This window comes from Zonotrichia albicollis, chromosome 21, assembly GCF_047830755.1.
Source record: "Zonotrichia albicollis isolate bZonAlb1 chromosome 21, bZonAlb1.hap1, whole genome shotgun sequence".
Taxonomy (NCBI): domain Eukaryota; kingdom Metazoa; phylum Chordata; class Aves; order Passeriformes; family Passerellidae; genus Zonotrichia; species Zonotrichia albicollis.
In genome coordinates, this window is record NC_133839.1 from 1,355,612 (window position 1) to 1,382,503 (window position 26,892).

A 26,892-nucleotide genomic window follows, 5' to 3' on the forward strand; every position below is an offset into this window, starting at 1 on the left:
CTCTGCCTCGCCTTCCCCGGTCCCCGCCACCGTCACCCCTCACTGGCGATTACCTCCGACCCCGGTCAGAGCCCCCCCCCCTCCCTCCCGCCGATCCCTCACCGTGGCCGCTCCGCCCCGGGACCCCCAGCCCTGCCCCGCTCTGTGCCCAGAGCCCGCGGGGGATCCCAGGCCCCCCCGGCGCCTGACGCTTCCGCAGTAACACGCACAGGCTACACAGGCGCGGCAGGGACACGATCCTGGCGCAGCCCAGTCCCAGGCGCTGGGTATGGCCGCTGCGGGGACCCTCGGTGCTGAGGGGAGCCTGGGGCAGGCCCGAGGGGCTCTGGGTTGCAGCAGGGGTTGGGGGGGTGCGAGACGCCCCCGCTCTGGCCAAGCACCGCTCACGCCAGAGGGCTCTGCAGGGGCTCCCCGGGCTCTGGGCTCCAGGGCAGACTTGGGGCTGTGCTCCCGTCACCGCCCGGCCCCCCAGCACTGCCGGCTGCCCGCAGCCCCCTCCCCTTGGTACCCCTTGGTGTAACAGCCGAGGGGGTTCTGACAGGACAGCACGTCTCTACAGAGGGGGTGCCCCCGCCCTGCGTTCACATGATGTCGTCCAGGAGGTTGGGGCTGGCCACCCAGTCGAGGGTGCGAGGCTCGGAGGCCGCCATAATCATGCACATGAACTGTTTGCCCGTCCTCTTGTCGATGGGGTAGATGGTGGTGGGGGTGAAGCGCTTGTTGCTCTCCACGAAGTCGCAGAGCTGCTCGTAGACAGCGGGGAACTCGTGCCGCAGGAAGACGCCGCGGATGCGCAGCTCCCGCTGGATGTTGATGAAGCAGACCTCCCGTGCCTTCCGGCCCTCCTCCCCCTCCTTGTCGATGTCCGCCGTTCCGGGCGGTGGCGTCAGGATCAACGTTTCCATGTCCCGCTCCTTCTTCAAGATCTTCTTCTCAGGGCTGGAGGAGGCTAAGGCCACCTTGGCGTATTTCCTGACCGTCGGGACCTGCATCTTCGGTGACGGCCTCTCTGGCACTTTCTGAGTGACGGCCACGGTTACATTCAGCAGGAAACATTCGTTGGGGTCGTACTGGTTGCCTGTCTCCCGCAGCTCCTGGGCATACTCCCCCAGGTTGTCCGAGTAGCTGTCCAGCTCCCGCAGGGACAGGTACGTGGGGGACATCAGCAGGCTCTCCAGCCCAAACTGGAGAAAGTTCTCGGCGGAGCCCGCATTGGGGAAGCCCAGGAAGAGGACGCCGCGGCCGCGGGAGAGGTATCCCACCTTGGCGATGCGTGAGAAGGCCTTGTGCACCTCGGTGTTCTCGCGGCAGAACTGCAGGACGTGGCGGCAGACGCTGCCCACCCGCCCGTAGACGCAGCTGGCCTTGTGCGTGTCCCAGTCCTCGCGCCGGCAGTGCCGGGAGCAGTAGTAGGTGTAGCAGCTGTGGCACGATTTGAAGTAGAGGCAGGCATTGAACATGGTCTCTGTGCGCCGGCACTTGGCATTGGAGCACATCATCATGTCGTCCTCCTCAGCGCTCAGGTCGGGCGAGCAGTTCTCCGGTGACTTTTCGAAAGGGCCGGTGGCCGGTGGGCGGCGCGGGGTGCCAGCATGGGAGCTGGGGCCCGGCTGCTCCTTTGTGGGTCGGGGTCCCTCGGGCGCGTTGTGAGGGACCCGCCTGCTCTCGGTCCGCCGGGGGGGCCCCGAGGCGCCGCTGCTCAGCAGCTGCTTGAGCTGCTCCGCGAGGCTGTCCCTGTCCCCGGAGCGGTGGCCCGGCGCCGGCTTGTAGTCAATGACAAGGTCGGTGATGAGCTCGTCCAGCTGCTCCAGGCTGCGCTGGCGCCCCGAGCCGCTCTCCCTGGCGCTGGGCTGCGGGGCGCAGGGCACAGCGTAGGGCCTGCACTCCCGGCCCGCGTCCAGCATGTCCCAGCTGGCCGAGCGCCTCTCGCTCCGGCCCAGCCCCTCGGCGCGGATGTCGTTGTCGGTGATGGTGATCTCCGGCGTGACGTACCAGGAGCGGCCCGAGGGCCCGCGGCTGCCGTCGGCGTGCACCCGCTCGAGGATGGAGCTCTCGGAGAGGGACAGGGCCGCGTAGCGCTTGGGTGAGCTCGACAGGTTGATCACCACAGGCTGCCGGCGCTCCTCGGGGGATAAGGCACGGTGCTCTTCATGGGCGAGCAGGTTCTCATAGCTGCGCCCACGCAGCAGGGCCTCCTCCCTGCGCGCTGCTGGCGCCAGGATGTTGTCCCAGGATTTGGAGTAGTGCTGCGTCTCCCGGCCCAGCCGCGGTGGGGTCACGCCGTAGCTGGCATGCCAGGAGGAGAACATGGCCTCACGCCCGGCCGGCTGTGGGGTGAAGCGGGACAGCTGCAGGCTCTGGTAGGGCAGCGTGGCCCGCTCGGGGCAGTACCAGTCCCCGAAATGCAGGGGCTGCGCGCTGCGGGGCGGGGGACACGTGCGCGACAGCACCTCCCGTTCCCGGTACTTCCCGTAGTCCTCGGCGTAGAGCAGCCGTGGGGAGGAGCCGAGGGCTGGGTATGTCCGAGCGTCCTCGGCGTACAGGGTTTTGACAGGGGTCCCGCGCGGGGGGTAGAAGCGGGGCTCATCCCCATAGAAGGTGCGGGCAGGTGCCTCCTGCACCGGGTAACCCCGCGCCTCCTCCACGTACAACGTCCGGGCCGGCATCGTGTGAGCGGCAACCTTGGCCGGGTCCTCAGTGTAGAAGGGCTGGGACACGGCGTGGCGGCTGGGGTAGGGGTAGCTGGCATAGCCAGAGCTGCGGAGGGGCATGGCTGGGCTGGGGCACCGCGCTGACTCCTCTGCGTAGAAGAACTTGGCCGGGACCCCGGGGGCCGAAAAGGTCATGCAGCCTCTGTCGGGGTACTCCCTGAATTCCCGTGAGGCCGGCACGGGCACTGTTTGGTACGCCAGTGCCCGGGGGTCTGCCTCGTAGTACTCACCGGGGTAGGGCAGCAGCGGAGGGTCCCCGCTGTAGGAGTCGCTGGGGGTGGGCGTGCGGGACGCGGACGCCTGCCGGCTCCCGGGCACGGTCAGGCTGCGGGCGGCCCCGGGGGTGCGGGGCCAGCGCGGCGGCTCCGGGCGGTTCGGGGCTGCCCGCAGGCTCCGCGCCGTGTGCACCAGCACTGCCTCGTCCGGCTTAATGTCCACTCGGCACTTGACGTGGGGGCTGGCGCCCATCTTCCCCCCCGGCCCTTCCTCGTAGCAATTGCTGCCCAGGCAGAGCGGAGAGATGCGGCTGACGCTGCTCCGCTGCGGCTGCAGCTTGATGGGGTGCACCTCGTTGGCCAGCGCCCGCAGCGGCATCGGGGCCTCGCGGCGCGGCGAGGGATCCGTGCGGGAGGGCTCCCGTGCCACCCTCAGCACCTCCCGCCCGCGCCGGGCTGGCGGCGGTGATGCCGCCACCGTGATGGGCACCGGGGTCAGGGTGGACTTCACCCGCGGGGCGCTCTTGGAGCGGGCTCGGCGCTTGGGCTCGCTGCGCGGCGCGGGGGCTCTGCCGCTGTACGGGTCCGGCTTCGGGGGCGCCTGCCTGCCCGGCGGCCCCGGCGTGGGCTCGGGCATGCCGGGGCGCGGGCAGGCGCGCTCCATGGCCGAGGGGGTGCCCAGCTCTTCCAGCGACTCGATGAAGTCGAAACTCCTACAATGGCGCTTGTTGAAGGGCTGCGGCTCGCGGGACAGGGAGGAGGACATGGAGGCATCACATTGTGCTAGGGGCTGACAGACAACGGAATCCCCAGGGGCTGCTGTCGCCACCTTGATGTCTTGGTACACCGTGGACACCAGAATGTCAGGTGGGTCTGTTCGTGTCATCTTAAAAGCGACTCTTCTGCTAGTTCCCTGTCACACGGCCTCAGAGGACGGTAGCCCACCCTGCAAGAGAACACATGAAGTGCCTCAATCCTGGAGTGACCTCATATCAATCCCCACTGCTCCTAGCTCAGAGCTGGGGGTTGACCATCTCTTCAGAAAGGAAGGTTTGAGGGCATCCCAGCCTCCACTGCTGCTGTCAATAGTCAATCAACTGGAGGAAGAAACTGGAAAAAGTTTCCAGATCCAGGGTGCAAATCATGGAGCAGCTGGCAGGACACTGATGGGGGCAGCCAGGGAACTGCATACCAGCTCAGCATAGCAAGAGGAGAACACAGAGTACTGTGCCCTCTTCCTGGCCCACAGGGCACAGGGACTGTCTTGCAGAATCACATGAATTGGCAGCTCTGGGCAGGGCTGTGAAGGTTCAACACCTGGATTTTCCATGGGGAGCATGTGCTCAGTCCTGGTGAGAGCACCGGAGTGTTGAGGGATCTCCTGGGACTGTGCGTACCCACGTCCCTGCACCAGCACTGCAGGGGGAACCAGGGCCCAGGGACAGGCCCCATGAGCACCCACCATGGTGACTGGGCAGCCCCCATGGTCTGGGGCTCTGTAGGAGGCAGGAGCTACAACCCCTCCCTGTGGTGGCTGCACCCACTGTGGCCCACAAACTCCCGTGTGGGGTTGTCACAGTGCTGGCTACACAGAGTTGCACTCTCTGGGTCTTTCAGATCAGGGGTGGCCCCAAGGGGTGGCAGAAGGGTGTTGTGGTGGGTGCCCCAACCCACATGTATGCAGTGATACCTGCATCACCTCCCTATGCCAGACGAGCTGTGCTGGCTCAGTACCCTCTGGCTTTGTTGTCTTCTGTGACCCATGGCTGTGACATGTCCCCTGGGCTGGAAAGCAAGGCTGATGGTGGCTTTAGCTGCTGTGGGACATGGGGTCTGATGCCCACTGTGTGCCAGCACCAAGCACCCCAGTGCTCTGGGACAATGCTGTTGGGTGGCCAGGGTGGGCAGAGTCCCCAGCCACAGTGTGGCACAGCTGTGTGACAATGAGGACATCAGCACAAGTTTGCCTCAGTGCATGGTGGGGACAGAGGAAGGACTAAGTGGGTTGTAGCACTGACCTTCCCTACCAGCCCTTCGAGAGCTGCCATGGGTTGTCACCAGCACTGGGAGATGTGCACCTTCTCTGCTCACAACAGGGACCCCCCCAGCTGTCAGTCACCTCACCATGTCCTCTGAGCATTGGGTGTTGTGGCCACCAAGGGCCTGGGTGCACGGGTTGACGCTGGCTGCTCTGTGTTGCACTAAAGATGGGTGGACACTTGGCTTTAAAGAGCAGCAGAGGACAACAGGGAGGATGTTTCTTAGAGGAAAAGAATTTCCTTTATTTAGCAATAAGCACTGACTATGCAGAGATGGGGAGGGGACTTGGGTTCCTCCTCATTACCTGCTCCAAAGCTGGGGGGGTGCAGATGCCAGAGCTGAGGTGACTCCAGTGGCCTTGGGGTGTCTGTCCATGTGATGGGCTGGGGAGAGCAAGATGCCATGAGAAAGGAAATGGGGGTCCCAGTGCCTCCCTGCAGAGCTGGGAGGGCAGGTTTGCCCCCCAAAAACTGGCCCAGTATTGGCTCTGCTGTGTTACAGTGTGTGGGTCCGGCAAGGCAGCATCCCGTGCCACAGCGACGGGGACAGTGGCATTGGGAAGCCCATTCCTGTGGTGTTGGGGTGGCTGGTAGGCAAGGAACTGTAGCCCAGGATCCTACCTGGTCCATCAGCAGCAGCAGTGAGGGGCTGGGTGGGCTGAGGTGGCCGAGGGGCCTGTGGTGACTCCATCCCAGCGCTGTAAAACAAACAAGGCACATGAGGCTCCTTGGGCACTGCCAGTGTGGTGGAAGTGTGGCTGCTGGGGCCATGGACGCCTTGTGAGTGCATGGAGCACCCTCAAGAGATCCCTGCAGCCACAGCCCTGCTGGACCAAAAGGAACTGCCACCCAAAGAACTGTCCCCCAGCGTGTGTGCATCCCTGTGCGCTGGGGATGTGGGCGCTGCATCCCACAGGCTCTGGTGTCTTCCACCCACCAGCGGCACCCACTGCCGGTGGAGCTGTGGGGTTGCCATGGTTTCTCCAAATTATTCCTCCTCTGCGAGGACAGCGTGGGTAAGGACAGCGTGGGTGCAGGGGGAGGCTTGCACGGGGAGCTGGGGCTCTGTGGCACTGCAGGGAGAGCAGAGCCCTCCTGCAGCGGCTGGAACCCTCTGCCTATTGAGGGGGGCAGAGCTGGGATGGCCCCACGGTGCTGCCAGTGCCACCATGCTCACATGCCCACCAGCCTCTGACACCAGCTCTGCAGGGAGAGGGTTTTGCATTCCCTCTGCTCTCCACCCCCCGGCTAGTGGGCATCCGGTTGGTTGGATGCCCCCTTCTGCCCCAGCACTGCCCAGTTTCGGCAGGCACCAGCCTCCCTACCCGGGATGCCCACACGGTGTCTCCCCGTGGATGTGACACCTGCCGACAGCCCTGGCAGAGCGGCCGGTGCCCAGGCGTGGGTGGGAGCCGCCCCCCGTGGGGTCCTGCCCTCGCTCCCGGCAGGGGCCCGGGCGCTGCTCCCTCCGTGCTGCCCGTGAGCGCCGGGCTCCGGCAGCGCGAGGAGCTGGGCTGGGGGCGACCCCGCTGCCAGAGGGGCCCACGGAGGATGCCCGGAACTGGGTCACTGCCGCGTGTGCCACGTGAGGGCTGTGGGGGAAGGAGTGCGGGCCCCACGCTGCCCACGCACTGCAGTGCCCTGCCTGCCCCACAGCCACAGCTGGCACTGCCCGCACACTGCCCACACTCCCAGGGCACTGCCTGCGCTCTGCCCCAAGCTGCCCATGCACACAGCCCTGCCAGTGCACGGCCTGCCCGTGCCGCCCTGAGCACTGCCCACTCGCTGCCTGTCTGCACATGGCAAGGGATACTGCCTGCCCATCCTGCACTTGGGGCCCTGCCAGGGCACTGCCCCGCGCACCCTGCGCACATTGCCCATCCTTGCCCTCACACTGTCGGGGCATTGCTGCCCATCCTGCCTGCTCGCTGCCCACACACATCCCACTGAGCAGGCAGGACTGCTGCAGTGGGTACGGTGCCTGCACACTGCCTGCACATGCAGAGTGCTGAGCACACTGCACTGCTGCCCCCCCTTCACAGCAGCCCCAGCACACACTGCACTGCACCGGGCCCACTGCACTCACAGCCCCGTGGGCATGGCCAGCAGCATCAGCATGGCTCCAGCACTGCTCCATCACTGCCCCAGCACTGCCCCAGCACTGCCCAGCACTGCCCTAGCACTGCCCAGCACTGCCCAGCACTGCCCCAGCACTGCCCCAGCACTGCCCAACACTGCCCCAGCACTGCACAGCACTGCCCCAGCACTGGTCCCGCACTGCCCCAACACTGCCCCAGCACTGCCCAGCACTGCCCCAGCACTGCCTCAGCACTGCCCAGCAATGCCCAGCACTGCCCCAGCACTGCCCAGCACTGCCCAGCAATGCCCAGCACTGCCCCAAGTGCTAGCCTGAGTGCACCAGTGGCCCTGCATTGGGACAGGCAGCCAAGGACAGCATCTTGCTGCAAACACTGCTGGAGCAGATGATGCTGGAGGTGCCAGCAGCAGCTGCCGTGGGGGCAGTGTCTGTGCCCGTGTGTGCCGCTGTGCACAGCCAGCTCTGCTGCGCACGGGCCTGTGCACCGTGTGTGTGTCAGCGGGACGCTGATGGCCGCTGCTGCCTGGGCACTGCCCACAGCAGGCCCTGACAGCCGGCACGGTCTGTGGTGAGGGAGCCCACTGCCCATCGCGCCACTGCTCCGCATCCATGGCAAATAGACGCTCCCCCCGTCCCGTGCCACCCCCAGGACACGCACATGGTGCCCGGTGCCCCTGTGGCGGTTGCCCGCCCTGTGCACAAGACAGCCCCTCCGCTCTGCTCCCCAGGCCCTGAATCAGCCTCTCTGCCCCTGGCACTGCCACATCGCCCCCTGTCCCTGTCCCAAGCGCACCAGGCACAGATGGCTGCCAAACCCGAGCCCAGCCTGTGCCCCCGGAGGAGTCATCCTGCCGGCGCAGCAGCACCCCGGGGTGCAGGGGACGCCCCGAGCCCCGGCCCCTCTAATCCCTCAGCGTGGGGGGCACCCGCAAACGGGCAATGCCGGGGGGCGGGGGAACCAGGAGCGAGCCGGGAGGGCGAGCTGTGGGGCCGGGACTGGGGGCTCCGTGCTTGGGGTGGCCTCCGGCGGGAGCGGATCCGTCCCGGCGCTGCCGCAGGCGCGGGGCGGTGTCCCCGGCTGCCCCCACCCCCTGCGCACCGGCACCGGCACCGGCGGCACCGGGCCCGCTGGGCCGCGCAGGGCGCTGAGCTGGGCACGGGGGGAGGGGGGAAATGGCTCCGCTCGAGCGCTGCGGTGCGATGGGACCGAGATGAGGATGGGTTTGTGGCTGGGAGATGGGGATGGGGATAAGGATGGGATGGGGATAGGGCACACGGGAGTATGGGGAACCCCGAAATACCGGTGAGATGGGGTGGGATGACTCGGCTCGGGAGCACGGGATGGGGATGGCCCCGATGAGACTGATGGAATGGAGGGAGCACAGATAGCCGGGGACGGGGATGTGGGGCACGGGACGATTGTGTGGGGAGCCTGGGGGTTGGGATGCCCCGGGAGGATCTTCGGGGAATAGGATGGGGATGGGGAGCGCGGTGGGTGGCAAAGGGGGAAGATGAGATAGGATGTGATGCGAGGCGATGGTCGAGGAGAGGCCGGCGAGGGGGGGCCCGCGGGGGTGCAGCGACCCCCAGCCCCCTGTCCGGGACCCCCTTACCTGCTCCGCGCCAGCCGCTCTGGCGGCTCCCGCCGCATCCCCCCGCCGCCCCCGCCGCGCTAGGCTGGGGCTGCCGCCGCCCTGGGGACCATGGCCCGGCTCCGCCCGATCCGACACGGCACAGCACGGCTCGGCCCAACGCTCTGCAGCCGCTTGTTTTCCCATTAATACGGCAGGCGGAGTTACCGGCGGGGCCGGCACCGGGACCGTAGCCTCCCCCGGCACCGCCCCCAGAGCGCTCCTCGTCCCCATCATCCCCCATCCCCATCCCCATCCATCTCCGCTCCCCCGCCGCCTCCCCAACCCCGGCCCCGCCCCCGCCCCTCGCGGCGCCCCCTCTTCCCCCGGGACCTCGGGCCGGGTCTGGGTGCCCCCGGTGCCGTCTTCCGGGGCTTTCCCCGCTCCGTGGCTGTGAATGTCCCACGGGACACCGGGCTCTGCCCCACACCCTGTACAGAGACCCGCAGGGCCCCGGGCCTGTCCTGCCTGACCTTGCCCCATCACCGCGGCTCTGCGCGGCTGGGGCCGACTGGGCAGCGAAATCCCCGGCTAAGCTCCTCCATGGAATGGCCTCGTTTTCCCAGAGTCTCCGGGGCTCTCGCTGCCTGTGGTGGCTGGAGTCCACGGGGATGCTCAGTGATGGAGATGGACGGAGGAGGCACAGAACAGCTCCCGGCACACTCAGGCCCCAGCATCCGGAGATGCACAGCACGGCCCCATGGTCACAGCTGCGCCTCAGTTTCCCCCCATCACCTCCTTGAGCTGCCCTCCACTGCCCAGAGCTCCGGGGGCAGCCCCAGCACCTGTGGGTGCCCTGACCAGGGGCCATGGCCCTGGGACCCACCAGTACCTGCCATGGCTCCAAGCCCTGATCCAAGGCTGCTGCTCTCCGTGTGTTTCTGCATGGCAGGTGCACCCCGGGATTTGCTCGATTCAAAATCCCTGCAGCCAAAACCCTTTCCTTCTTTCACTGCAGCTCCAGGAATTGACTTCCACTGTCTCTGGTGCCCGCACTGGCGGGCCTGTGGCAGGCTGGCACTGCTGTGAGTCCCGCAGGAATGCCCTTGGGAGCAGTGGGTGGGCATTGCTGAGCCCGTTGGCACCGGCGGTGTGTGCCCTGGGGGCCGGGCTGAGCGCCAGGAACTCGTTGCACTGCCGAGTGGCACAGAGCTGGAGGAGGAGCTGGGAGCAGGGTGAGCCTGTCCCTGCTGCACGCACGGGGCCGAGGGACCCCCGCACCGTGGTCAGATGGGCCCCGTCACCCCCGGCCCCCACGCACGCCCCGGCTCTTCCCCGTTCCTCTCTGCAGGACACGGGCTCCGGCTGTCGGTCCAGCCGCTCCCGCTGCCCTCGGCTTCCTGCCCCCGCGGTCCCCGCCGCGCTGCTCCATCTGCTCCGCCTGCTGCCAGCCCCGACACCGCCGGAGCACCGGGCAGGCTCCGTCCGAATCGCCCGTGGGTGCAATCACCCGAACGATGCCAGAGCCCATCCCTGTGGGATGCCGAGACCGCGCATGGAGGAGTGTGCTCCCCTTAGGGCATCCCCTACAGTGCCACCCTCTGTCCGTGCAGCTGTGGCCCTGGGCGACACCTGCATGGATTCAGGTCGCCTGTCTGGACCTCTGGAGTGACCACAAGTCCGAGATCAGGGAACAAACGGGTTGGACCGTGTCCCCCAAGCCCCATGGCAAGGGGCAGTGGGACCATCTGCTCCCCGTGTGAGGCTGCTATTGCAGGCTGGAAGGTGCTGCGGGATCCAACTGCACCGCGGGCAGGTCTCCACGCACCGGAGATGCCAGCGCCATGTCACGTGCTCAGGGCAATGGGGCTCTGGACACTGCCTTCCCCTCCTGCTCCTTCTGCTCCTCCTCCTCCTGCTCGAGCAGTGGCAGCCTGTGGCAGAGGAGCAGATGCCCCTGAGGGCTGCGGTCGTGCTGTCACCTGCCCCGAGCACGGGGCCGTGCTGCTGCTTTAGGCTGTGACACCCCGGGCTCCCAGGCTGTGGCACTCAGGCAGGGGAGGCAAGCCTGGTCCCCAGGAACAGAGAAGGGGTGGGTGGCAGGGCTGGGGGCTGCCCCTGGCCTTGGAACACCACCCTCAGGGGTGGCAGCCCCTCACAGGGAAGGGACCCCCTGGCACAGCCACGTGGGCAGCAGGACTCAGCAGGTTGGGATGGAACTGTCCCCCGCCCCTGTGTGGGGGACAGAGATGTTGGGGCCCTGCCATAGCTCTGCGGGTCCAGGCTTGTCCCTGGCCGAGCTGCCTGGGGCCCTGTTGTGCCACGGGAACACGTGAATAGCCAGAGGGATCCCACAAGCCTGAGTCCTGCAATCCCACAAGGAAAAGGCCAGCCTGGTGCCTGTCCCGAGGCAGGATCAGCTCCTGTCCCTGGGTCTGGGCTGCCCCACTGTGGCTTGCTGTCAAGGCCAGTAGCAGTGAAGCTGGGCCAGTGTGTGGGCAAATCCCCCTTCCTGTGGGGCCTTTGCCTCCCTGGTGCTGAGTCCTCCCCCAGACCCCACAGGGAGCAGAGCCACAATATTCACCATGTCCCTGTGACTCGGTTTCCCCACCTGCCCCTGCCAGTGTGGACCTGGCCAAAGTGTCTGCAGGTGACAGACTTGGTTCTGATGGGCCCCATCGAAAGGGGAAACTGAGGCACAGAGGAACAACATGCCCAAAGGTCACCCTGGAGGTCTGTTGTGACTCTGGACCCTTGGTGAGACCCAAAGCAGGGCAGATCTCATCCTACACACCTGTAGGACAGGTGTGACCCCAGAGGGACATCTGGGGTCACACCTGTCCTACACAGCTGCAAAGCTGAGGGTGGGGGTGGGTGTTGGGGTCTCACAGCCCTCACAATTCATTGAGGCCACGCTGGGAGCTCACTGTGAGATTTGTCATGAACCTGGCACGGGAGATCCCCTGATCCAGCCCCGCTGTGTCCCTGGTGCAGCTCAGAGCAGGGAGGAACCACAGCACAGGAGCCCCCATGGCTGCCCTGAGGATGCTGACCCTGGTGGGGCAGCCATGGGGGCAGGGGCCACTCTGCAAACCTGCTGGGCTTGGGGGTGCCCTGAGGCAGCCCTCAGGTCACACCAGGAGCTGTGGAGGCACAGCAATGAGGTCAGGGACAGGGGACACTGCTGGGGACCACTGGGACAGCTCTGACTGGGCCAGCACGGAGCAGTTTTGAAGCATTGGAAAGACCTTCCTGGGCATTTGCAAAACACTGCCAGGAGGGGCAGAGGCTCACCAGGAGGCAAGTGTGGGCAGGAGCAGGTGGGCAGTGAGGGGAGGCCCCAGAATAGGGGTTTTCTCCAGGATACCTGTGGCAGCAGCAGCTGCCCCAGCAGGCAGTAAGGCCAGCCATGGCACCAACTGTCCCTGGGTAGGCTGACCTGTCACCTCTGTGTGACAGCTGTGGAGGGACAGAGGGTCAGACCCCAGCTGGGGGGGGGGGGGGTGACAGAACAGAGAGCTGGAGCCCTTCTGCTCTGGAGCCAGGCTGGGAGAGCTGGGATGGTTCAGCCTGTAGGAGGCTTTGGGGAGAGCTCAGAGCCCCTGCCAGGACCTGAAGGGGCTCCAGGAGAGCTGGGGAGGGACTGGGGACAAGGGATGGAGGGACAGGACACAGGGAATGGCTCCCACTGCCAGAGGGCAGGGATGGATGGGATATTGGAAATTGGGAATTGTTCCCTGGCAGGGTGGGCAGGCCCTGGCACAGGGTGCCCAGAGCAGCTGTGGCTGCCCCTGGATCCCTGGCAGTGCCCAAGGCCAGGCTGGACAGGGCTGGGAGCAGCCTGGGACAGTGGGAGGTGTCCCTGCCATGGCAGGGGTGGAATGGGATGGGCTTTAAGGTCCTTTCCAAAACCAGGGTGTGATTCCATGACCTGACCACAAGGCCCAGTGGAGGTCAGTGGAGCCCATCCCCCTTGGAGCAGCAAAACTTCCATCAGAATTTCTGCCCTTTGGTTGGGACACTGCCCAAAGGAAATACTCTGGGTTAGTTGTCTTAAAATCTTGGGCATTCTCAAGTCAGTCGGGCAGTAACAATTCCATTTGACATCACAAACCTGTATTCAAGTGTTGGTGGAGCTTTAAGTGGTTTATCTGCTTTATAAAATAAATCTCATTTGAATATACTGTTTGTCTAAATTTTGACAAACAGTATATTCAAATATATACCTGTGACCCCTCTGGCAGCCCCAGTCTGGCAGTGAGACAGAGGCACTGCTCTGGTGATGCCAGGGGAAGCCAACATGGGCCACTCTGAGAAAGCAAAAGGAGGAGATTCCTCAGAGAAACTCTGAAACCGCTTGGGGAAAAATACCTGGAAGGACATTAAACACAAAAAACCAGTTTCCACCTCTGCCTCGTGCCGGGCGCGTTACCGAGGAGCGGCGAGAGGGCGCATCCTCCCTCCCCGCCGGCACATCCAGCCCGCCCGGGCCCGCTGCGCTCCGGGATGTGCCCCGCGGGACGTGGCCGGCTTGCAGATGCCAAGCAGCCAACGGGTCCCCAAAATGCCCAGCCTGGGGAGCCGGGGTGTCCCCCCAGGGGTGCCCTTGGCCGGGGAGCAGGGGCTGGCTGGGGTGGGGATGGCACTGTCAGACCCCGCCGGCAGCGCGGGGCTCGCTGTCCCCGGCACGGCTGGGACCCGTTCCCGAGCGGGCTGTGCTGGGGAAGGGCAGAGCCGAGCGAGGGAGAGGCTGCTCAGCTCATCGAGGCACGCGATGGGAAGCGACAGCGCGGCGCTGGCACCGCCGGCCCGTGCCCGGGGCCCCCTGAGACACGGAGCCGGTGTCAGGGCGATTGCGGCCGCGGGGTGATGCCTGCGCCGGGGCAGCGCCTCTGCTGAGGCCGCTCCGCGCTCCCGCTCCGCTCCCCAGTGCGGCCCGCGAGGGGTCAGGGGCCGCCCGCAGCCCCGGGGGGCGATGCCGGGGCCGTGTCCGCTCCCGGCAGGACGCGGTTCCAGGGAAGAGGCTGCAGTGGGGCTGGCCGGGCTGTGCTGAGGCAGGAGGTGGGTGCTGGGTCCCCCCCACGGGCTGCAGCCACCCAGACCGTGGTGAGGGCTCCAGCACTGGGTGAACGGTGTGGGGCACCCCAAAATGCGGATGGGGGGCTGTGGCACCCACCTGTGCCCACCCTGTGGGCTGTGACACCCCTCTGGGAAATGGGGGTGACTGGCACGCAGTGCCTTGTCATGCTGGGGACTCATATGTGATGTGGTAACTCCGAGAAGTATTGGGGCTGCTCTACTCCATCCTTCTGTTCGATTCACAGTGGGGATGAATGTTTGATCATTTGATACCTTCCCATTTTCTCAGGCTCTCTGTTCCCCATCCTCCCTGTGTGGGCAGCGGGGGCACAGGGTGGGCACAGAGCACCCACTGCAGGACCAACCTCGGGGGAGCAGAAGGGGCCTGGCAGCCATCCCACCCCTGCTCCTGGGGCAGGGCTGAGAGGGGAGCAGCACAGGCAGGGCTGGGGGCACAGAGAGGGCAGGGCAGGCCTGTGGGCATGGGCCTCTGCCCCCACCGCAGGCAGCACCACTGCAAGCTGCTGCGAAATCCTCTGTTTCCAAGGTAACCTGGGGATCCCACAGCTGGGAGAGGCAGAGCTGCAATGGGATGAGGTGCTGCTGGCACCCTGCAGCTCCTGCCTGTGGGTGATGCTCTGCTTTTCCCAAGCTGGCTGGCATCAGTGTGATGCTTGGCTGGGGGCAGGACGGTCTCTTCAGCTTCTCTCCTCTCTCCCTCTCATCCTCTCCCTGCCTCCAGCTGTGAACCAAGGGAGAAATCGGGCCCTGCTGCCCTCCTGGAGGCTGGGGAGGGAGCTGGACCCTGCCCTGCAGGCCCCTGGGCTTTGGTGGCACTCAAGGGCGCCTTTTGAGCAGCTACTGAGAAGTCCCTGCCTGCACAGAGAGCTGTAACCCCACATTCCTGTTGGGGTTCATTGGGAAGGACTAGTTAGTCCCCAAAGTCTCACAGGAAAGCAGGCTCAGGGCATCCATCTGCTGACCCACAGCAGGGCCACAGGCATACCCTGTTTCAGATCCCCTTGTGCCCCACATGGCTGTGAGGAGGGATCTCGGTGTGCCCTGACACCAGTGCCCTGGGCTGGGCGCTGAGTCTGCCTCCAGCTCCCCTCAGCGCATGCCACAGAGCAGCCTGGTCACTCCCACAGCTGCGGGGCTGCCCTGGCACTGGTGCCGGCCCCAGCAGGCAGGAACTCATCCCCTCACCCCTGTCACCTCCACCACGGCCACGGGGAGGGCGTTTCTGCTGCGGCTCCAGGGACAAGGCTGCTCTTTCCCCAGCCGGCTGCCTCCTCCCGCAGCCAGGCCGCAGACACCGGCTCGGGCTGCAGCCGTGGCCGCTGCACAGCCCCAGCCTCAGGCACTGGAGGTGCTCTCCGTGCCGTCCTGGAGCCATCCGGGACTGACACCCGCGGGTGTCCCCTGCCACCAGGAGCACAGCACCCCATCTCCCCTCTGTGCCACGGAGAGCGGCACCACCGCCTCCCCTCCTGCTCCTGCCCTAAGGCAGAGCCTGCCAACACCCCGGGGTACCCAGGGGTTCAAGGGCTTCCCAGACCGGCTGCCCCATGGCAGTATCCCCATGAAGCTCCAAGCAGAAGCACACGTGCAGGTGTCAGCCCTGCTTTAACCTGGAATGGAGCCATTTCCCACAGGCTGCCCCAGTCCCCAGTTTAGCTGACCTCACCCCACCTCCCCTCACCGTGTCTGCCCGAGCCCCCAGAGGGCCCAGGATTGCTCACTGAAGGTGCCAGAGGACAATTCCCTGTGCTCAGCAACCACCCTGCCACGGGCTGGGAGGGGAAGCCTGGATACTCACCGTGGAGCACCTTTGGGCCAGGAACACTTCACACATGCCACAGATGCTGCAGGTTCCTTTGGAAGCAAACCTACCAGTTAAAAAGGCTCAGCTACTTGCCCTGGTATCTTTATGCAGCAGACTGAGCCAGCGCTAGATTAATTTTATTATGCCATGATTGAGGCTGTTGCTAGGCTACAGCCCCGCTCCCCAAACCCGTCCTATTGCAGGATTTCCCCACCACCACTCATCTGGCTGCTCGGGGGCATCCCAAAGGACAGGGAAGCACCACGGGCTCCCCAGGCACCTGGAGCCTTGGATGCAGGGACATTGCAGGCAGAAAAAAACCCCACTGTGCCCCCAACCCAGCCCCCACCCAGGCCCATCCTAGCCCAGGGCTGGGGGTCCTGGTTGCCCCACAGCCCCCCCAAAGTCTCCAAGAGCACTCACAGCTTTACACATTCATTTTGAGGCCTGCTAAAATCCAAGTTCCAATGACTTTTTCATGTTCACTGCTAGGAGGAAGGAAGCAAATTCCCATCCCGGGCCTTGGCAAGCTAGGGAGACTTGTTGTGACTCTATGGGAGCAACAGAAACAGGGCAAAGCTGCATCCCTCAAAGGGCACCATCAGGGCACTCCTTGCATGTGGCCCTTGGCATTGACCATGGGGGATGAGGAAGGCTGGGTGCCCTGGTGACACAGGCTACAGCTGTGGAAAAGGCCAGCCCGTCCCAGGGGCAGCAGGAGAGGGATTATATGGCAATCATTAAAACCAGCCCTGGCCAGCAGGACAATGGTGGAGCAGGGACAGAGCCCCATTGGCAAAGGGCCATGGAGAGGGAGCAGCACTTAAACAAGAGCCCTGGCAAAGTAATAAATCAGCAGAAATTGTCCAGGAATAAATCTGGATGGCAGTGATCAGACAGCTCCTGAGCGCCAAGCAGAAGGTGATGGAGAGCTTTCCACAGGGATCATAAAATCATGGACTTCTGTGGGTTGGAAGGGTCCTTAAATATCAGCTAGTTTCAACCCCTTGCTATGGGCAGGGAAACAACTGGAGTGGTGGTGGCACAACCTGCAGGGACCTGTCTGCCTGTCCTGGGCTGGTTTGACAGTGACAGGCCAGGTATCAGCCATGGGCCCTTTGGGGCCCTGCAGGGCTGGGCATGGGCTCAGCAGCTTGGGTCCCTGCAGGGAGGAGTTTGGACAGACTAATGTAAGGAAGAACCTTTCCAGCAGACTGAGCCAGTCACCTGTACCAAGGAGACCTGGGCATCAGGAGGGGAATGCTGTGCACACAGGAGGAATCCTGGGGACAGTAGGCACAGAACAGAGATGGGCAGCTTCAGGCCGCTGGTGCAGGGCAGCTGGAAGGTCTCCCCAAAACTGGCTCCCACCTGAGGAGCCACGAGGCTGTCAGGCATGGTGGAACCTGCTGGGCTCAGGTCAGTGTCTGCTCCAGAGTCTGACTGCACCCATGGCCCCTCTCTGCACCCACTGTCCCTCTCAGCACCCACTGTCCCTCTCAGCACCCACTGTCCCTCTCAGCACCCACTGTCCCTCTCTGCACCCACTGTACCTCTCAGCACCCACTGTCCCTCTCTGCACCCACAGCCCCTCTCAGCACCCACAGCCCCTCTCAGCACCCACAGCCCCTCTCAGCACCCACCGTCCCCTCTCAGCACCCACAGCCCCTCTCAGCAGCTGCACTGTCACACACCAGGAGCTGCCAAGTGATAACAGCTGTGAGCTGTCACGCTGGGCTGTCCCACTCCAGGGATGGGTACAGCAGGAATGCTCCCCAAACACCTGCAGAGGATGGGACAGCGCCTGGGCCATCCTGGCCCGGAGGACACTGGGGGACAGCAGGGGCCTTTGGAGCTCTGTCCTGGCTTATCCCGAGTGCTCTGGCTCCAAGCTAGCACAGTGGAAGCCAAGACACTCTGGTGGCCCTGGAGCGCCCAGGCAGGCAGGGGAGCAGGCACTACCCTGTTCCTGATGGATGAGGCTTCCCATGCTGTGCTGGGTACACAACCCCACACAAAATGCAGTGATAAATCTGCATTTTTCCCTCCTACTGCTCAAAATCCAGCCCCTGCAGCTCTGACCAGCGCTAGCTCCAAGAAACTGTAGCTCCTCAGCCTCAAGCTCTCAGTTTTTTTTTTTTTTTGATGAGTGATAAAACCAAAAGCAAATACCCTGGTACCTGCAGAGATGCTTGCAGTAACTATTTATATCATTGTGATCCTGCAGAAGCTTCCCCATAACGACAGGCACGTACATACTTTTTATATTTAGCTTCTTTGAAAGGATGGCAAGGGAAAGCCCGGCTCAAACAAGGCCAATTTCCTTCTCCCCTCCCTCCCACTTGCTGGCTCTGGGTCACAGCTCACGCTGTAGCTCAAACCAGTTCAGCATTCCCTGGAAAAGGGAGAAGCCCAAGCCTAAAAAGACCAGGCTGGACAGGGCTTGGGGCAATCAGGTCTACTGAAACGTGTCTCTGCCCACAGCAGGAGGCTGGAATGAGCTTTAGGGTCTCTTCCGACCTAAATCATTCTGGGATTGTGTGCATAATAAAATGAGCCTTTTTGTTGCTTTTCCCTTCCACACTCCCACTTTAGCACAGGGTGGGGATTTCTCTGCCCCTGCTGCAGAAGCCAAACCATGCCACACACCCTCCCGTGGCTCGAGTGTAAGTAGAGCCAGCTAGTGTAAGCAGGTCCTTGCGCATCTGCTTTTCTCTTTTACAGGAGTATTTGGGAGCAGAATGATTCATCTTTGCTTGTTTTTGCCTCAGCTCCTCGTGCTGGCAAGCTGCAGGGAATGTGGAGGCTCCTAGGGCAGCAAACCTGGCACGGGAGGCAGAGACAGCGAGGCCAGCCCCTGTCAGCCACCAGCGCAGGCCCTGCAGCCACCCTGAGCCAACCCCTGCCCCTCCACGCTGTGGGGAGCAACAGCTCCCTCAGGGCAGACCTCAGTTCTGGAGAAAGAACTCATGGGTTTATGTTCAGCTCCTTTTTTTGGAATGAATTTTAATTCAGCACCCCCTCCCCTGAGGTGTGGGAGCACAGCAGCACAAGGAAGGACACACAGCTCCCGAGCCCAGGCACAGGGGCTCGGGGCTAGAAGAAGATGTGCAGAGACAAGTGTACAACAGAGCTTTATCATCAGAATGGACTGTACCAGGGTTTTTCAACGCAAAAATGGAACATGACCCAAAGTCCTGATGGAACAGAAGCACTTTCGGGACTGCAGCAGCTGAGGCTTGGACTTCCACCTGCCTTTGCCCAGAAGGGCAGCAGACCAGTCCTCAATCCTCCTTTTCCTCCCCGGCTGTGCAAAGTTTGAACTCTCCCATGCAATTTCCCTGCAGTGCCACATGGAATGCTCAGAGGCAAATGCTAATGGCAGACAGACCTGAACAACGCACTGCTCATACAGCAAGAAACCAGTCTGTTTTATAGGGAAATGGTTACAAGTGCATTTTGGGCACAAGAAGAAGAAAAATTGAGCAGGAAATGCCTGCTGGTCAAGACAGCTCTGGAATGATTAATGGATCAATAGAACATTGCTTTATAGGGATGCAGAAAGAAACTCCAGTTTGCATTTCATGGCTGACATTTTACAACAGAAAGGGGTGAGGGAGAGCAAAACCAAACCTCAAATCAACTTACAAGGGAAGAGGGGAATGTAATGCACAGAACCTGGAGGAAGCTTCACCATCTGAGCTGAGCAAGGGACCCCAGACCCAAACCAGGAGGTGTCAGAGAACTGACCAGCTCCATCAAACACAGGGATTGCTGACTGAGACACAGGTGAGTGCCAAGGGGTGGCCATAGTGCCCATCCAACGGCTGCTGAGCAGGTACTAATCCATAGGTTTATGTTCAAAGCAAAAACTAAAAGACTTCCCAAGCTCATGAGACAGAGGAGGCTCTCTCCTTGGGCAGGAGAGTCAGCACACTGGCTGCCTGCAGGATGGACAGAGGCTGGAGCAGGACGGACGCTGCTGAGCTGCAGTGCTGGTCCCTCTCGGCAGAGCAGCAGCCAGGGTTTACAGCCTGACTGGAAAATGCCTGAGAAGCAAATGCCTTGCCATGCCAACACTGCCCTGTAGCCAATTCTGAAGCTCTGGATATCTTCATTTCCACATGGAGTCATGTCCCTGAGAGGTCCCAGCAGCAGGGGATTCTGGAATATGCAAATTCAAGGGTGGGAAATGCAGAAAAGCACTGATTTTTTTCTCTCTTTCAGGTTAGCTTTGCATTTTTCATTGTCCTCCCAAACTGCATAGCAGCTTACATGTAGTGTCTGAGACACTGGGGCCACGGAAATCAATGGGCTTCATGAATTCCAACAGCAGCACCAGTGAGGGCTAATTAAGCTGCTGTGCAGAAAGGTCCCGTTCAAAGGACTTCAACAATCACACTCTCTCTCACACTGTCCCGGCGCCTGCTGCTTTAGAGAGCTGTACCATAGCATGATCTGCTTGACTTAAAGCTCATCAACTGCTGGGTGAAGCAATGGCCAATATAATCTTTCTCCTTAAAAAAATAGGAAGGATAAGAAGTTGAAGACTTGAGACAGTCAAGCATGATGTGTTCATGCAGCATGTTTTGTTGCGCTCCTCTTAACAAGACAGGAATTTCAGGTGTGCAGGAGTGGAATGCAGCAGGGATGGAGCAGGAGGCAGGTCCCCTTGCCCCACAGCCTGCCAGTGACCTGATGGGGCATCTCTGCAAGGAGAAAAACTGACAGCCTGGCAGCAGGCCTGGAGCCATGCCCTGAACCTTCCCCTGGCTCACGTACATCTCAGCTTGGTTTTCTTTGTGTAACGATGCACCAGAGCAGCACACACAGATGTAAAGCTTTTGTTTTGCTCATTCTGGTTTGAGAGACCATACAGTGAAGGACCAAAGCTTTACACATCTGTGCCTGTCCTGGGGTGACTCATCAGAGAAGATGGAGACAGCCATGGTGCAGAGTCCACTCGCAGCCAAACTACAGCTCCTCGTAGTCCCCCCCGCCCTGTGGTTTGCTCATGCCGGCTCCTCCTCCGCCAAGAAAGGCCTCAAGTTCATCTATCTCACTGCTTTTCTCCTTGCTCTTCTTTTTCTTTTTCTTTTTCTCTTTTTCCTCTTTGCTCTCCTCCTTCTCTTTGCTCTTCTTGTGTTTGCTCTTCTTTTTCACTGACTTGTCCTCTTCCTGCAAAATGAGAACATTTTTATTAGCAAATGCTCTGAGAGCGCCAGTGACCCAGGATGTACTGCCCTGACACCTGACTCTGAAGAATGGTTTGGGCTGGAAAGCACCTAGTCCAACCCCCGTGCCATGGGCAGGGGTGTCTTCAACTGAATTAGGACTCTTACTCAGGTTGAAGCACAGAAGACCCTTCTGTAAGCTTGGACAGAGGAGCAGACACACCATCTGGGTTATATAGGGCACTGGTCTCTCTGACAGTTTGTGCCCAACAACACCAGGCTTAAATGGCACAGACAAAGCCTCCTGCAGGCTTCCCTCACCATCCACGAGATGAATGCTGTGGGCACCCCTCTGCTTGAAAATCATGGTACTATGCACATAGCCTAGCAGAGAGGCACTGCTCTTCCTCATCCTGTATTTTACAAACTCACACACTCCCTTTCCAAAATTCAACTGCTCTATAAGCTCGCTTTGAAGTTCAGTGGTCTGCAGAGCCTGGGAAGCAGAGAGCAGAAGTGCAGGATGTGAGCACAGAATGGAGTCCACCAAGTCCCTTTCCCAAGGAGGAAACCACACAAGGCCACGTCTGTTCTTGGCAGGTGGGTAACACAGCAGATCTGTTTAATCAACAATACCTCTTTGCTTTTCTTTTTCTTCTTCTTTTTCTCCTTAGAAGCTTGTTTATCTGTTAAAACAAACAACCAACAGTAAAAAAAAAAACAAAACCAAAAAACAAAACAAACAAACCAAACCAAACCAAAAACCCAAAAAAACCCGACCCAGAAACATTGTGTTTAATTTAAATGGTAAGAGCTGTAATTCTGCCCTGGCCCCATTTCTGAGAACAAAATGCTCCATCCTGGGCACCCAGGGGCAAAGGCAAGGCCAGCACCCCAGGCCAAACTGCGCCCCTTTGGGAAGCAACACAGGCCCAGCCCTCACACCCTGACTGAACCGTACCTGTCTCGTTTCATTATGAGCATTATATGATCTGTGTGATCAACACTGACCTAGCATTCACTGTGTCACAGCTACTAAGAAACACATCTAGAGCCCAGCTCTACAAACTGGTTCCAAAGGCCAAATCTGGGACTGGACCGTTATTTCCAGAAATGAAGAGGAGCTCTTGGGAACAGCTCCCCTTTGATGGAAATCCTCCCAGGCACCTTCTCTGAGGATGAGTGAGGGCAGGGTATCAGCAGATGGGACACCCTGGCGGGCCAACACTCACTGCTGCTCACACTGTGTATGGAAATTACATTCCCAAATTACATTACATCCCTGTAAATTACATCCTTGCTCTGCAGGGGTGAATACTTTCACACTACCAAACGAGTCCCAGAGTCCATCCCTATCACATGTGTCAGATATGACTATGGCTGATGACTTGGTTGCTGAGTGTCCACTGCCTTTGCACAAAACCTCCTTGAACAGGGGACTCCTGCTTGGCTGCTTCACAAGAGGCTTCACAGCAGCACCACTTTTCACCTGTGCTGTTTGACTGTCGCTCTTACCTACAAATACCTTTTCCCTCAGCTGATGTGTACAGGCAGCCATGGAGAAGCCTAATTGCCAGTCAAGCTCCAATCACTGACGACTGAGAGACGGTTTTATATTCATCACCAAAAGAGGAGATAGGAGGAACCCACATTTAATTATTTAAGAATCTAAACTGAAGCTAAATTATTGACCTGGGCCTCTGCAGATGCACTTACAGCTATTTCAAGCTCTGCTGTTCAGCAGCTCGGAGTGACAAGCCGATGGAACCATGGCAGCCTGTGACACCTTCCTCACACTTTTGGAACAGCTATTCAAGGAGCACTCTCTGGTGCTGCTCACAGCTTTTTTCCTTCCTTAAATCTTTAAATTCCCATCTTTCATGCTGACATCGGGGCAGGTCTACAGGAAGTTGCTTTGCAGTAATGCCTAGACAGCAGGGATTATTTGCATGAAGAGGATCCCACCCCATCTTTCTCAAAAACAGAAGAGGAAATTGGCAGGGTATGTCAGAGCATTTTGTTCAAGTTGATCCAAATTCTGGAGGGGGTGGACACTGCAATGCAATGCTGAACACCAATTCCCAAGCACACAGGGCTAAGCAGGAAGGCTTACACAGCAGCAGCTTGTGAAAGATGTGCTTCTGCTTGCAGCTGGGACAAAAATAACCTATGGCTGGTGCCAGGGACAAGCCAAGTTCTCATCCTCATGGGGAAAAACTTAAAAGCTATTTATGCTGTGCTAAACCAGATTATAGACTCACACAGGGCACTGCATGAAGTTAGAGGGTATTTTATTTAGTGCAAATTGGTTTGCTGGAAAGACTTTGGAAAAACCAGATGCCTGACAAACAAAAGCAGGAAGAGTGGAAAAAAGGTGTGAGCTTTACCTTCCTCGCTGCTCTCCTTGGGACCAGCTTCTTCCAAACCCAAGCCAAAGAGATCTGAGTCGTTTTTCAGTTTAAAGGAGGGGACTGTTGATTTCACAGGCTGGGGTGGCTTTGCCAGTGAGGTATCATCATCAGATATTTCAGAGAGATCTTCTCGCACTGGGAATTCATTCTAGAGAGAAGCAAAGGCAGACAACACTGACAAATCCTTCAACCAAAATCTCTAACCATTTTGCATACAAAAATGTCAGATGTCAGCAGGTGGGAAGGAGGGAAGGAAATGCCAGCTGAAAAGAGCTGTTACTGCCTGGAAATCAATGTCCTGGATCTCATGAGCTCTAATTTTTGCCTTGGTAAAATGCCTCAGTTGCACTGGTACTGACGAGGGTGTTCTGAAAACTTCACACTGGGGCTGCTGAAATCAAATTCCCAATATAAAGGGATTAAATGAGACCTTCAACTCTCTTAGCTCACCAGCATCATCTTCCTTCTGCCCTGGGGAGGCATCTCTGTTCTGGGAAAATCCAATCAAACAGACTGAAAACTCCCCTCCAGCCCTGAGTGACAAATGCTTTCTGCTGTGCAGCTCTGTGGGTCTCAGGTACCAGAGGCAGCAGGGCTGAGGAAGCAGAGTATGTCTGCAGAATAATTCCCTTCATCAAGCCAAAAGGGAATGTGCTCCCAGGGCAAATCTGCCCCTTCAGCATGAGCTAAAACCCAGGATGCTGCAGAGCCTGGAATTACCCCAAAATCCTCCACCTCTGCATGATGGGAATGGAAAATCAGTTTAATGATCTTCTGATACCTGCCAACTCATCCTCTTCAGAATCTGATCCAACCTTTCCTTGTATCTCTGTGCATGGATGGAAAACGGCCCCAGTGTGCTGCTGGTCAGGCAGTGCCCCCACCCTGGCAATGGCAGTGGCTGTACTGGTTTGCCTGACCAGTACACCCTGCAGTGGGAAAGCATCCACGTGCCATGGAGCATCCCCAGGGTCAGGCATCCCCTTGACACTGCTGCTTTCTCATCAATCCCTTCTCACTGGAGCACGCAAGAGATGGAAATTTGCTCCAAATACTTTTGGTTTCATATTGTCAAGAAAAGCAGGAAGTTAAGATGCAAAATGAATAGAAAATTACTTACTAAACAGCATGACACATAAATAAGGTCAAAGAAACTGTGACAATAGCTCTTTCAACAGGATTCCAGAATCATAACAACTGAGGGAAACCCCCTGAACACCAGCAAACCCAGACATCAGGACACCCCTGAACAGCCACTGCCCATCCCAAATCACTGCTAGCAGTTTCCAGAGATTGCTCTGCAGGTTGTGAGAAATGGTCACCAAACTCAGGGATATCTCAAGGCATGCAGCAAGTTCTGACCAGCTCAGAGAAGAGGTGCAGGACAAGTGTCTTCTCCACCTGTAATACAGGGTAGGTGTGAGGGGACCCCTGGCGTATTTGTTTTAGCAGACACCTGCTGGCATGTGCTGAATGTCACAGACCTTACAGCTACCTCTGCTGTCCTGGAAAGTCCTTCCCAAGCAGGCCTTCCTCCTTCCCTTTAGGCCTTGCCAAGCAAATTTTGTGATGGCCTTTTTATTGCTGGATTGACTGCAGGGAGCTCACTCTGGCAGAGACACCCTTCTGCATGTTAAAGTTCCCCTGAAAACCCAGGAGCTTTGCATTTTGTATCTCCTGAACTGCTGGACTGGCTAAGAGTAAACAGCACAGTAAAAGACCCAAACATAAATCTTGTTTGCATCTGTAAACACAAACTTCATGTTAGGGAAGGTCTAGCCTGGATATTAGGAAAAGGTTCTGCCCCCAGAGGGTGCTGGCACTGCCCAGGCTGCCCAGGGAATGGGCACGGCCCCGAGGCTGCCAGAGCTCCAGGAGCCTTTGGGCAGCGCTGCCAGGGGTGCCCAGGCTGGGGCTGCTGGGGGGGCTGGGCTCAATGATTCTTCTGGGTCCCTTCCAGCTCAGGGTATTCCATGGATCTGTGATTCTATGGGGTTCTTGCTGCCAGGTGGCTTCCATACTCAGCATTACTGGGTTTGTGCTCACATCAAACTCTGCAGGTTGCTTAGTAACTGCTGCAGAGGGAGGGGAGATCGGATGAAGGCTCTGCTCAGGGCAATGCCTCAACCCTTCCAGCTCAGCTGGGCACAGCTCACACCAACCAGGGCTGTTATTTACCATCTTTTTCTTCTGGCTGTCAGAATCTTCACTTTCAAAGTCTGGGTCATCCATAACGAATGAAAGCATCTGAGTAGCTATTGGTCCCTCTTGATCACTGTCAGACTCCTCAGGCTTCTCCTCTTTGACCACTTTCTGCTTGGAAGCAAGTCCTTTGCTTTGGGCAGTGGCCTTTGAGGCCTGGGCTGCTGCTGTGGGGGCAGCAGCAGGAGCTGCCAGGCTTGTGTTGCCTTTGCTGCTGTTGTTTCGTTCAGACCCAGAACGGGGAGGTAAACTGTCAGGAGGCTTCGGGTCAGTTGCTTTGGTCAAAATTGCTTCACTCTGCGGTTTCAGAGAATTTCTGGAAGACCTGAGAAGAAACAAGTTGTCATAGTCTGTCCACCCTGTTCTGTGGAGCAAGGCACAGTTAAGAGCTGAGCCTGCCTCAAGGTGCATCATGCACCCCACTGGGAGAGGCAGTGCATCCCATAGCAGTGTGGGGCCAAAGGCACCACTCAGGCTGAGGATAACCCTCGTGTCCCTAATCCTCACCCTCACCCCACAGGATGTGGTGTGGGGAGAACATCATTCCCCAGCACAGGGTGTGGTGAGTGATTCCACTCCCTTCACCCAAGCCTTGACTCTTCTCTCCTCCCCACACACTACAAACAGCCACTCTGGTGCTTAGCTCCAGGCCCTTGTTCAAATTTGAGGAAAAGCATGCAGAACTGCCCCACTGGCACAGGAGCACAGTGCTCCAAGGCATGGGGTAAGACACACAGCAGTTACACCTACAGTAACTACAGCCCCGGCCCACAGCTGAAGAACAGGCAGAGAGAGACACCAAGACTTCCCAAAGCCACACACAGTCAATGGCAAGATGGAAGCCAGGTTTGCCAGCACAACCCCACACTTCAGTCTATGCTCTGTACCTTTTTTTTTCCTGCTCTGTGTTTTTGTCTCCATCAGATATGAGGATGACCTTCGAATCCTTCACCTCTTCCTCTTCCTCCTCCTCACTGGAGAGAGTGATGTTCTTGCTGGGCACCCGTTCTGCTGCCGGCATTGGTCTGCTGGGGATTTTGTCATCCAGATCCACGTCATCCTGGAAACCTGCCACCATGGGGTTCCCTCCAGGCGCCTCTCCATCACTGCAACACAGAGAGTGCTCAGACACAGCACCTCAGGAGCTGCTGGACAGAGCTGCCTGCCCCTGCACGAACACTGGGACTAGCCTGGCTTGTACAGCCAACTTCTGGGGACACGTCCCCAGCCTGGGGCAGCTGATGATTAAAGGGTTGGAGCACCTCTGCTTTGGAGACAGGCTGAAAATAAGGAGAGTCGGGCCTGGAGAAGAGAAGGCTCCAGGGAGAGGTGTGAGAGCCCCTTCCAGTGCCTAAAGGGGCTCCAATAGAGCTGGAAAGGGACTTTGTGCAAGGGTCAGGAGGGACAGGACGAGGAGAATGGCTTTAAGCTGAAGGAGGGCAGGGTTAGACAGGATATTGGGAAGGAATTATTCCCTGGCAGGGTGGGCAGGCCCTGGCACAGGGTGCCCAGAGAAGCTGTGGTTGCCCCTGGATCCCTGGAAGTGCCCAAGGCCAGGCTGGATGGA

General features: G+C 59.8%; 2 protein-coding genes across 9 annotated transcripts in view; both read right to left on the minus strand.

Annotated features, from left to right (window-relative positions):
* Positions 1-37: 37 nt before the first annotated feature.
* Positions 38-15,592, minus strand: AJM1 (apical junction component 1 homolog). Of its 7 annotated transcripts, none has more exons than XM_074556085.1 (4): positions 9,527-9,754; positions 5,587-5,663; positions 5,271-5,349; positions 38-3,872 (listed from the first exon to the last, which is right to left on the minus strand). In XM_074556085.1, exon 4 carries the CDS (start codon positions 3,810-3,812, stop codon positions 582-584), a length of 3,231 nt encoding a protein of 1,076 aa, XP_074412186.1. In that variant the 5' UTR covers positions 3,813-3,872; positions 5,271-5,349; positions 5,587-5,663; positions 9,527-9,754; the 3' UTR covers positions 38-581. The 7 variants fall into 7 exon arrangements, 6 of the variants coding, with proteins under 6 accessions (XP_074412186.1, XP_074412183.1, XP_074412185.1 ...); XM_074556082.1 differs by lacking the exon at positions 9,527-9,754 and adding an exon at positions 8,677-8,930; XR_012583392.1 differs by lacking the exons at positions 38-3,872; positions 9,527-9,754 and adding exons at positions 3,918-5,186; positions 8,677-8,938.
* Positions 15,593-18,656: 3,064 nt separating this feature from the next.
* Positions 18,657-26,892, minus strand: part of RABL6 (RAB, member RAS oncogene family like 6) — a 54,372-nt gene continuing 46,136 nt past the window's right edge. For both annotated transcript variants that reach the window (XM_074556671.1, XM_074556672.1), the window contains exons 11-15: positions 26,213-26,431; positions 25,302-25,650; positions 23,100-23,271; positions 21,349-21,398; positions 18,657-20,716 (exon numbers count right to left, since the gene is read on the minus strand). In XM_074556671.1, coding sequence (XP_074412772.1) covers positions 20,513-20,716; positions 21,349-21,398; positions 23,100-23,271; positions 25,302-25,650; positions 26,213-26,431 — 994 coding nt within the window. In that variant the 3' untranslated portion in view covers positions 18,657-20,512. The remainder of the gene's footprint in view (positions 20,717-21,348; positions 21,399-23,099; positions 23,272-25,301; positions 25,651-26,212; positions 26,432-26,892) is intronic.

Bases quoted from the DNA above. Each gene is read 5' to 3' on its own strand.
- AJM1 (XM_074556084.1), bottom strand. From the start codon at position 3,812: ATGACACGAACAGACCCACCTGACATTCTGGTGTCCACGGTGTACCAA.